Source organism: Phaethon aethereus (assembly GCF_964289735.1).
Source record: "Phaethon aethereus genome assembly, chromosome: 10".
Taxonomy (NCBI): domain Eukaryota; kingdom Metazoa; phylum Chordata; class Aves; order Phaethontiformes; family Phaethontidae; genus Phaethon; species Phaethon aethereus.
In genome coordinates this window covers 7,917,435-7,929,695 of record NC_138586.1, presented here as the reverse complement: position 1 = coordinate 7,929,695, position 12,261 = coordinate 7,917,435, and the positions used below count along the sequence as shown (strand labels likewise).

At 39.7% G+C, this 12,261-nt stretch overlaps 1 protein-coding gene across 1 annotated transcript in view; it reads right to left on the bottom strand.

Moving 5' to 3' along the window:
* Positions 1 to 12,261, bottom strand: part of IL1RAPL2 (interleukin 1 receptor accessory protein like 2) — a gene marked incomplete at its 3' end in the record, with an annotated part of 388,469 nt that overhangs the window by 198,214 nt on the left and 177,994 nt on the right. Inside the window, exon 2 of the mRNA XM_082004281.1 lies at positions 1,832 to 2,105. Within this exon, the coding sequence (XP_081860407.1) occupies positions 1,832 to 2,105 (274 nt within the window). The remainder of the gene's footprint in view (positions 1 to 1,831; positions 2,106 to 12,261) is intronic.

The following is a 12,261-nucleotide window of genomic DNA, read 5'->3' as shown; positions in this document are numbered from 1 at the left end:
ATCCTAGTTAATGACTAAAACACAAACATCTGCTTATCCCCCTCCAAAAAAAATGGATTAATAAAGCTGAAATTACACAGTTAATGGTGTGGATAGTCTACCACAAAAGTGTAATCATATTTCAGAACATTACATCTAGCCCAATTTTAATGAAATTAAAATAAATTACCATTTCTATTTCCTCAGCTATTTTAAGCCATCTATGATTACATAAACAATAACAGCAAGGATACATTACCAAATTTTTGGAAGAAAAAATTAATTCAGTAAAGGAAGAAATACAGACTTTTACGTGTAACCACTATATATAATATTCTGCACTCTGACATAAATCTGAAAAAGGCAAATATATCTGTAATTATATAAGAAAGTTCTAGCCAAAGCAGGAAAACCGCATAACTGACAAGGAAGATCTTATTGCCATATAATGCCTTCCAAGAAGCATGCCATATAGTTTTATCTGAAAATGAGGAGAATACATGAATTATTTAAGAACTTTCCCATTTGTTACCAAAACTACTTTGTCATGTAAATGAGCAAAGAGTTTTGAAATTTCCTGGGAAAAAGTATATCCCAGATTTTGATCCAAAATCAATTCTTCGTTGTTCAGATAAGATTCACATTAAAATTTCCAGAGTATTACACTAGTAACTTGATTACCACAACAGTGACTTCTCAAGAAAAAAGTATAGCTCCCTTGAAACATTAAATCACTATCTTCCCATAACATTTCAAAATCACGGAGTTCACAATACACCAAACCTGTGACAGAGCAGCTAGTAAAAGAATAATTAACTCCAAAGGCTGCAACACAGACTCAATACCAAGTTTGGCAGATGCATCTGGTGTTTAAATTGGATGTTGGTCCTCAGTACAAGCCACCATGCACCACAGCACAATCTTTGAATTTAGTAGCGTTCTTCAGGATCAAAATGGACTGAGGCAGCTGAGACAAGGCAGCAAAACTTAGCAGAGATGGAGGGCGAGCAAATGCTGGGCTCTGAACAGCGCTCTTGTTTTGCTGCAAAAATCTGACACTGAATTCATCAAACTTGTGTATAATTTCAGTATGGAACAGCAGACAAGGATGAAGCAAGCTTCATTCTCTGACACTAAATAGTTTTAAAGTGAACCATATAAACTATCTGTAAACACCTTTTAATTGAAAACTGGATCATTTAAGGAGTATTTATCCATTCATTCTTAAAGAGTCCTCCTGTTTTGTCTTCTCATTTTAGACATCCATATCAACATCCACATGATGGAAACCACAAGTTCCAGCACATGCTTAATTTAAGGCTCATCCAACAGCTCCAAAACACTTCTGAGACATGCATTTCAGTGCCTTACCAAACAAGGTCTGCTTAAATTTATGACAAATCATAACTTCATATTAAAATGAACATTTCTTCAAAACCAGACAGGACTGTAACTCCCCATGGCCTACCCCATCACAGTAATTCAAATTGTGTCTAACTCATAACTCAAGAAGATTTGAAAAAGAGCATTACTTAACCAAAACACGTCATGATTTAAAACGTATCCAATTCTGAAGGTTTATGGCAAATTGAGAATTTGCAAATGTTGGACTTAAAAAACCCCCACAAAGTAATTAAGTGAAAACATGTTTAATTACAGCTATTGGAAGAGGTAACTATAATTACTAGAGAAAATAATTTTGAGACAAAGCATTATGTGACATATATAATTATGAGGGTAAAAATAATGAGTATATATTAACTGAAAGAGTATCTCAATCCTGAGAGCTAAACATAAACATTTAACCGAGACATTCTATACATTCTTAGTTAGACTTTAACACAATACCCACCTTAGAACACACGTGTAGAAACCACTGTCTTGCAACTCAACCGAGTGAAACCATATTGAATCTTCATCCTTGCTCATCCTAACTTCAGAAAATATAATGGGTTCTTCTAAATCTCCTTTGTTTTTGTACCACATAAGCCTAAGACCTGTGCTTTGGGCCATGCTATAATTAGTTCTGATATAGCTGTAGAAAAGGGCACATTTCACTCGGACTGGTTCACCTGCCAAAGCCATGTATGTCTTGAGATCCACTGACCAGTCAATGCAACCATCAACTGAAAGCAAAACAATAATAAAGAAACATTAGATACCGTTATATTTTTTCAAGATAGTGAAAGGCAGCTTGTAAAATGCAATGCAAGTAATTAAAAGAAAAGAACCTTCTTTTTATAGCAATGTGAAAAACCTGAAGCAGCTATTGGCAATTAAAGGGTTTTATACACCTTTTTTAGTTACATATAAATGTGAATGTACAGGCAATAAATAGAGCACTCTGGGCCTGCTCAATTCCATTTCTTTAGAATATCACTGCTTTCATCCCCAAACCACTAATTCTTTAACAAATAAACCAAGTGTTTTCACCTTGACTACTTGCCCTTGTAAACCTGTTCTGAATTCTTGACTTCCTTGTTGGAGGAAAATGTATACTGGCATCTGATCCCAATCTTATCCCTTAAAACTTTTCCATCCACCTCTGCTAATTATGTTATGTAAAAAAAAAAAAAAAAAAGCCAAAACAGATGTGACATTTATCATTTTCTTTTCAAGGCAGTTGCACATAGCTTTTTCTTTTTCCCTACAGCCTACTCAAACAGTAGAGATATATATTATATACAACAGGATACAATTACAACATGGTACCTATGCAATCAAGCTTAATACAGGAATTGTACCAATATGAAAAGGGATCTTTTGATGTTCTGTTCTGCAAAAACTTTTGAAACCGTTTGCTTGATACTTCACTTCAAAAATGAACATAAGTCAACTAGTTCAATAAAAGATTACTTCTCCCTATAAATTTTTTCTCCCGTTATTTTAAATCATCTTAGTTACAATATAATCCTAGAACATGCATACATATCAACATGTAACTCCCTCCTCACATATCAGAGACCTTTTAATTTAGTCTTTTTTATTGCTGGAAAAACTGTAAGCCTGAAAGCCAACCAAGAATATAACCAAAGAAAAAGCCTGCAAAGGCAGATCATCAATAGGCAAATATACTACCTAAAATTAATAGACTTGATGAAAATGTGTAGTTTTTAGAATTTATTGATCATATCCAGCTACATGTAAGTGTAACATCTTTACCCTCAATGTAGCTACCTCAAATTCAACCGAGTATGGTTCAAGCTGCCTCTTCTGCATTTACAGTATTAGTCTCAAACTCAAAGTGTTACAATACTCCTCATTTCAAATATATCTTCAATAGCATTCACTCATTCAGTGATTTTTTTATTTACTTCCTAAACAAATGTAGTGAGCCAAAATTTCTACACATGGTGGAATATCAAATCTAGTCCTTTTTTTTAGTGGCTTTTACTGCCTTTAAATTATGTCTACTATTTTTTAGGCTTCTCCTGAATCCTTCAAAACTAACCATGATAAATGGAAGGTTTTAATTTTCCCATTGCAGTAAATCATCTTTAATTGTACTGCAACCCCATGAACCATGCAACTGAACCATATTTTAAACCTCAGTTGACACTGAGCACTTTCATACACTTCTAATACATAAACTTCCATGTAACATCTTGTTGTAAAACAAACTTCACTTGTAAAACAAGCTAGCATAGGCTCAAGAGGGAAAGGAAACCCATTACTCAAAACTATGCTTTTAATGTGTCTACTGTCACGAGGGTATTGACAGGCAAAGGGAGATGGTACAATACCTTCACCCCAAGTGGTGCGGATCAGGCTACCTGCTCCTGCCACCCACCCACAGGCAGACACCAACACAGCAGCTGGTTGTGCCAACTGACTTCTTACTTCAATAAAAAAAGCCCCCAAACAAAAACATTCACCTGAAGTTATGCACACACAGTTTTGGTTAACTTCAATTTTTATTTCCATTCCCATTTTGCTGAAAACATCCTGCTGATTTAAATGAAAATTCATTGCTTCTTGCTTTTAACAGCTACTGTTAATGACATAAAATGAAGGGCTGGTAGCAATTCACTGACTTTCCTTTTCTTCACTGCTGCAGAATCACTTCTTCCACTGTGTTCTCCCTCTCATTGCTTAGTACCACACAGAACAGGACAAGTTTGGACAATCATTACTTGAAAATCATGTACTGAAGTATTTGTTCTCAGTGCATCCCCTCCAGGTTTGTAACATTCTTCACCATGCCCAAAGCCGCACACTATAACTCATTCTCTTGCCAGGACCCCATGAAACACTGCATTCACCTCTCTCGGCGATGGTGTTATACAGACATGGGCAACCGGCAGCAGAGCTGGGAAAAGAACTCAACTCTCCCAGCCCTACAAACCCACCCAATCCACTCTTACATTAAAGCCTCGTTCTGACATCATGAATTATTTTATATAGGAGCCTTTGAGGACTTTTACAGCGAGCAGCTATCAACGTACTCCATACAGAGCTTCTTCACAAAAGCTCTGTGCTTTTTTTAAGCCCTGCTCTTTAGGCTGGTGTGAGTTTACAATTAAAGAGCAGTGCAGAGCTTACAGCCGCCTGCTCCCAGCAAGGGCTGTGAAAGGCAGCGCTGAGCTCTCCAGATGGCTCATCCCCATTCTCCAAGACATACAAGTATTCTCAAAGGCACCCTTCCTCCTGTGCTTTAGCAAAGTCACAGAAGTCTAAGTAGGGGCGTAAGCTGAGAGGAATAGGGGTGCCCAGAACTGGATTTTAGATCCAAACTAACTCAGCTAATCTAATTGATTCCATCAATCTTCTGTCAATCTAATCCTGTCATGTCATCTAATGCTTTCAAACCTGTGCTCATTTGGCAAAGTGAAGCCACAGTGAAGAATAACTGATATTCAGACACACATGGAAGCTTGTGGGTCAAGCAGAAATGTGACAGTTTTCAATTTATTTCACAGAGCAGAGTCACAATTAGGAAGACTTACGGAGTTAGGTACTGACCCGATATGGAAATCCAGCTTTGGAAGCTGAAAATGCCTCTGCTTCCAATAAAATCTCTCCCACACCCACACCAAACAACTTGTCAAAGCACAGCTCAAACAAACACAAAGCAATCCTTCAGTGTCATTCAGTCTGGAAATTTCTTCTCCCTTCTAGTGTGCACTTCTCTATTATTTAATTTCAAAATTACAGCTGCTGGAGTATATAAAGCACAGTGGAATAGCTGAAAGATATTTTAATGATAATTTACATCCAAGTCATCACAGTGACTAAAACCCAAATTCAGCTGCCCCCCCCTGGAGAGCGAGACCGTGGGGCCGGTGCACTGCTGGCCATTGCCAGCGCTCCAGTGGAGGCACCAGGCACGGTGACCTGACCCCAGCTCAGCACCTGCATCTCAAAAGAAGAAAAGAAAGAAAAGGAGATTTACACAAGAGACCTTTTTCCCATTAACAGTATCCAAATGAAAGAATTTCAGCAGCCAGCGGCGAGGCTGACCCCAACACAGCGAGCACAGTGTTGGGAGAGGTACAGGCAGGCTGCCTACCCATCGCCGCTGCCTGCACCGGCTGCTCCCCTGCAGCAGCTCACTCCCCGCAGCGTGCCAGGAGGTGGTAATTACGGAGAGGAGAGCACACAGGGAACAGAGTAACCATTCATTATAGGGTTGATGACATCTGCGGAGGGGAGAAGACTCACACAGCACCTTGACTAAATCTTAATTATTGAAGAAAGACTAATCAAACAGGAGATGACTTTTTCCCCTTGCTCTTTTTTTTCTTGTTAAACACACAGTCAAGAATGTTTCCTCTTATGTAGCCGTAGAGGCTAAAATCTAGGTCAGGCTCCCTGTGCTCACGTGGAAGCTAGAATTTTTCCTCTTGCTGCGCTGTCACTGGAGCGTGAGCACTGTAGACTCATTTGGAGTATTCTGCGAGCTGGCATTACAAATGACTGGAGCTGCTTAGGTGGAGTTTAGCACTCTATTATCCAGAACAAAGTCTGCTAGCATTTTTGTTGGGCTGGCTCTCAATACGTAATATAATCAGGGTGGTGGTAAGAAGAGAAAAATAATGGCATTAGAGAGGGACACTTATTATATAATAAATGTATATAAGCCTTTTCTCTGCTGATCCTTAATAAGTGCCTGACTGAAAGCCCAGTCAAATTAAATCCTATCTATTGTGGGTGTATTTTAGGCACTTTCAATAAAGACAACTATTTGAAATATTTTCTAAAATTTGGAGCATTGAGAGGATATGGAAAACATTGTCCTACTTTTAGCCCAGTTTCCTAAGGAAAAGAGTCAGTCCCCCCGCTTCGTTAGCATAACTTCTGACCCAACTGACGAAACTCAATCTTATTTCATAGAACATGAAGGTGTTCGGGTACAGGAGAGCCCTAAATGGGTGCAGGAGGGAGTCCTGATGTGTCCCCCCGTGGGCAGGGAAACACAGCAGCAGTTAATGATGGCCCATCTCTGTTATCTACCCAGGCTAATGCAACCTGGGGAGACAGTGAATTGAAAATAAAGGTTTCAAAATTATTAAGCAAATTACAGATTACGTTGGCTGGCAATAAATTACTGTGCTTCTATGTTAGCAATCACCCAAAGCGTGTACTGCATCTCCTTCCCCAGCGTTTCCTGGTAATTTCCCATTATTCTGATTTTAAATACATTTAGTTGTCTAGGGAGTCTAGATGCATTTTAACATGAACCATAATAATTTATGAGCAATTACAGAAGAGCATGTACATAGTCTCTGAGTAATTTGTCTTTCTGCTTGCTGTCATATAAATAATTTTTTGTATTGCGAACCAGCCTGTAATAATTTTTGTAGGGATCTGTCACCTACAGCAATTTATATCATGGCATTGTTAAACATGTTTGCCTACCTTGTTACCTGAAAATCTCATTCTAAATTGAAATAATCTACAAATAAGTAATTAAAAAATAATATACTAGCTAATGTATTAAATTTATTGCTCCACAAAGCAAGCAATGCCTGTGACTGTAAATATACAGTCAGAAAAAAAAAAATCCTCTGATACAGGAGTTGTATTTTTATTTATACATTAGCCTTAGAACAGCAGAGGCCAGGAACTGATATCCATCATGCTCGGGGGTTTGCAGACACACAGCAATGACAGATGCACTCCATTAAGGATGTCCAAAATGGAATGCAGATTTTTTAGACTCTTGAAGGACAAAAATCAGTTACAGCCCATGAATTTTAGGCAACTTGGTATTATGAGATCTTGATTCTGGAGAAAAGGGAACACACCCTGCACTTGAGCAAACACAGTAATTCCTTTAATAGCTTTGGTTGGACGTGATATTCACAAAGGGTCGGGGTGTCAGATCAGGCCCACCGTACATAATTGGTTTCACATCTCCGGCTTTCTGGCTGCGCTACACTAATCCTGCTACGGTTCTTGCAGACCCCTGCCAGCATCCCATCACAGCCCGGCGCTGCCATATGAGACCTGTCTGTCAGCTGAGCCCAGCACATGGTCCCCTGCCACTCTGCCTCCTCCCGGAGCCCTTCCCTGCTCCTCCCATCATGAGCCAAGTCAGGAAGCTGAGCTGCCTAAAAACTGACGGCAACCACCACCCCCTACCCCATCTGTGATTCTTTAAATACTCAATATTCACAGATACATTTGCTGGTCAGAGAACACATTTCAAACCAAACAATCTATTGACCACTCTGCGCACTCTTCAAAATCATGGATGTCACCTCCAAAGCAAGGTAAGATCTCACTCAGCTTAGCTGACCTATCAGACCGGATGGTCAAAGGTCACTCTCATAACAATTAATAAAGACCCACTCTACCAACAGACATCTGAGCTGGTATCTCCGACATGGGGAGCAAGTTATGCAGTTTTACAGGGGAGCAGTAAATGATGTAAATTGCTGGCGGTACTTCAGAGGGGAGCAGAGGGTGGCCTTCTCCAGCAGCAGGGGAGCGGATCACAAATAGCAAGCAGGGAGGAAAGGAGAAGGAGGTTCAGGTAAAGCATCTGTGATGTTTCTTTTCTGTGAGTTACAGTTTCACCCTTCTTTGAGCCGAGTGAACACTAGTTTTTGACTCTGACTATGCTCGTATTTTAAATAGCATTTTAGAAAAAAATTAAATAGTTGTCCCCTGAGGGATATAGTAAATCAAAAAAATGTATCTGTTAGAGATGAAGACCACTTAGAAAACGACCTTCAATCTTGAGAAAAATCCAAGTTTATAATGATTCAAGTTGGGTGAATTTGGCTATATTTCTCCTACTACCGTTTTAATAGCTTTAACTAAATAATTAATTTCTATTACAGTAACATCTAGATGCAGCAATCATGAAACAAGGCTATTTTGCTGTAGAAACACAACATCTAAGAGGATCACTCACAGACTTGGTAGTTTATTTATTCTGATCTCCATTTTCTGAATGTTTTCTAGCAAGATTTAGACCATTCAAACTTACTGGTGAAAAAGTTTGTGACTTTCAAAACACGTAAAAGCGCAAATATTCCAAAATTTCTAAGTGATAAGGGAAAAAAAAACTTCATTAGATTTAGCAACATGCAAATATTTCTCCAAATCTAGCTCATAAATACAGAAAAAGACATTTACTTCTCTTTATACATTGTAATTTTTCCAAATTTTTATCAAAGCTTCTAATTTCTGTAAGATGGTCTAAAAGGTTTTTAAGAGTTGTATATGCTTCATTCTTTTTGACCAGCTTTTCTTATAAGCCACAGCTGAACAACCCAACTCAAATGTCAAATATTCCAGCCGAACACTCATAAGTTCCTTTGAGGTCAAGCAAACTGTAAATATATACTGCCAGAGGTCCAAATACCAACGGATCGCTCTGTCCTGACTTACATATGCATATGGAGCCAGAAGCATTTTAGTCTTATATTGAAAATGCAAAAGAAAGAACATACTAGTAGATCACCAACCTGTAAAATTCTTTGGGGAGAGAAAAAAACAGTTTGGACTCTGAACAAATTCTCAGCTTCCAGGAGCGGTGGCATATGAATGAGGCTGAGACCGAGAAATCATACTTGAAAAACAAAAACGCTAAAGTAGTATCAGTAGAAGTTACTGGACATTTCATCCTGTAGCACTTGTCAGAGCCAGCTTATCACAGGAACTTTCAGGAATGCTTGCTGATGGAGAGAAGAGCAGATCACAGCTGGCAGGTTAGATTTTGCTTGAGACAGGGAGCTCTGAAATGCATTCTCTGATGGAAAGGAAATCTCTGGTCCCATCATATTCTTTGCTACCTTCTCCAAGTCAGATGTTCCTGGAGACAGATGGACCTGAAATGAAGTGCCCTTCCAAAGCTGTGCTCTTTGCTTTGAGAGAAAGAGAAGGGCACTAACGCAGCTGTTTTAAAATGCAGCATATTTACCCTAAAAATGAGTGTTTGGTGACCTTGATCTCCTAATCACTTCAATATCTGGCAGGGTTTAGAGTCTGTGTTGAAGTAAACAGTGCATAAATTGAAACTTACAAAGTGGGTTTGGTTTTAAAAATTCAGTGTAATGCCTTGATTCTTCACAGCAGACACCATGTTAGAAAACAACGTAAGAGGCACCTTGAAAATCAACAGCAGTAGAGCCAGGACATGAAGAATAAAGAAATCACACTTCATGGCTTCATGCTTTCGTGTATTTTGTGAAGTGCCAGACATGGGTTGAAGGACTGTACCCCAGCCTGTCCTGCCTTCTCAGCCCCTCCTGCACCCAGGCCCTGCACCTCCCACTGTGGTTCCCCTCCCACATTGGGGCAGGCAGGTTTGGAAGAGTTGTGGGAAAGTTCATTTACAAAGCTCCTGCCTCTGCCCAGCCTGTTTTTGCTCCCACAGAAGTAAAGCCAAGTGGGTGATCTGCAGGTGAACAAGTTATCCGAACAATTACACTTCTTTTCTTGTTTGTGGATCTATAAATGAATCCCCATTTCTTCAAAGTTAACCATGAAATAACATCATTAAATTAGCACATCTCCCTGTCTTCTTTATCCCACTAGCAAGCAAACATTATTTCAAACTAAAAGTATGTTGTTTAGGTTGGAGCGGCCAGATCAGTTATGTGACATTACATCTGCTTCCTGGACTGAGCAAGCAACAAAACCTGTTAAATACTAAAGGTTAAATACCATAAACAAACAACTCAGGCACCCAACTCAGTGCAAACACAGGTATGAACTCAATAAAGACTGTAAATTAGCTATTCACCCAGCTCTGAAACCTATCTGAACCCCCTTTTTTTTTTTTACATAATGCCCACAAAATCTAGTAAATAAAAATACTTCCACTTTCTAATTTCCAGAAAGGGGAAAAAATATTTTTTTCTAACATCTTCCACATTGAATATAACCATTAATAAAAAGTTCTTTGGATTCCTGAGGAAGTCAGTGAGAGATAGAAAAGCACAAACGGAGATTTCCCAGCATCTCTGATACTTTTTTGGTGCACAGAACTACTTTTAGACTTTTAGACAAATTAGATAGAAGAAGAAGAAGACAAGAAGATTCAGTATCTAAAAAAAGGAAGAATAATGAATCATTTAAGTAATGAGTAAAACAGACTAAAATATTCCATAGCATTCATAAATAAAAATTTTTATCCTAAGAAGATTTTGGGTAAGGAGCAACACAGTGGAAATGCTCTTTATACCTGAAGGTATATGTAATTAATATTTTAAGTGGTGTTGACTATACATGAACTCTTTAAGGACACTCTCAGAGATGGTTTTAATATTCCGCAGTCAACGACATTAACCCACAGAGACTTTCACACACTTTTGTTTTCAAGTCTTTAGCGTCATGCAAACTTTGGGAACAAAGCTGAATTCATTTCAATAATTGATGAGTCTCTTTTCATTAGTCCCTTTGAATAAAGTTACTGAAGGTAAAGTAAATGGAAACTAGATCCCAGATCAGGTAGTTGCAGTCTCAAGCAATCACACAATTAGGAAACTCTATATCCACTGCTTGTTATTCCCAGCAGGGAATTGTGGGAAAGAGCTGTGAATAATAAGAATTTAAAATTAAAGAAAATGAAACTCTTATTAACTTTCTGGTCCCTGTGAGACAGAGTGACATGCACAAGATTATTTTGTTTTTCATCTGTTTTTCAAGTATGTGGATAGTTTGAGTTGGATTATCTGCTTTGAGGGCACAGTCCTCTTGAGTTTGGATTAAGTTAGGAAGATGGACTCCCTGTTGAATACACTGGACTACATTCATTTCCCCTGTTGTCTGCAGAGGGGAATCCTTGAGTGATGCAGTTCTTCTGTGAGGGCTCTTATTATATCTCACTTGTGGGCAGAGGAAGATGCTCGACAGAAGAAGAGAGCAGAGAGCACTATCAGAAGAGCCTAGGGATAGTATCACACCACACCACAAGAGGAAAGCAGGACTTGGTTAATCCTGTGGATAAGCCACATGGTATCTGTGCAAACTTTAAGCAATTATTCACTGGAACACCTCAGCAGGGACATTTCTGGCAGTCCAAATTCCCCATTTACCATGAGCAACTCATGCCTGACCAATCACAGAATCACAGAATCACTAGGTTAGAAAGGACCTTCAAGATCATCAAGTCCAACCATTAATCCAGCGCCACCATGTCCCATAAACCATGTCCTGAAGTGCCACATCCACACGTTTTTTTAAACACTTCCAGTGATGGCGACTCCACCACCTCCCTGGGCAGCCTGTTCCAATGCCTGACCACCCTCTCAGTGAAAAAATTTTTCCTAATATCCAATCTAAACCTCCCCTGGAGCAACTTGAAGCCATTTCCTCTTGTCCTATTGCTAGTTACTTGGGAGAAGAGGCCAACACCCTCGTCATCACAACCCCCTTTCAGGTAGTTGTAGAGAGCGAGAAGGTCTCCCCTCAGCCTCCTCTTCTCCAGACTAAACAACTCCAGTTCCCTCAGCCACTCCTCATAAGACTTGTGCTCCAGACCCCTCACCAGCTTTGTTGCCCTTCTCTGGACACGCTCCAGCACCTCAGCATCCTTCTTGTAGTGAGGGGCCCAAAACTGAACACAGGATTCAAGGTGCGGCCTCACCAGTGCCGAGTACAGGGGCACGATCACTTCCCTACTCCTGCTGGCCACACTATTGCTGATACAGGCCAGGATGCTGTTGGCCTTCTTGGCCACCTGGGCACACTGCCGGCTCATGTTCAGCCGGCTGTCAACCAGCACCCCCAGGTCCCTTTCCGCCAGGCAGCTCTCTAGCCACTCATCCCCAAGCCTGTAGTGTTGCATGGGGTTGTTGTGGCCAAAGTGCAGGACCCTGCACTTGG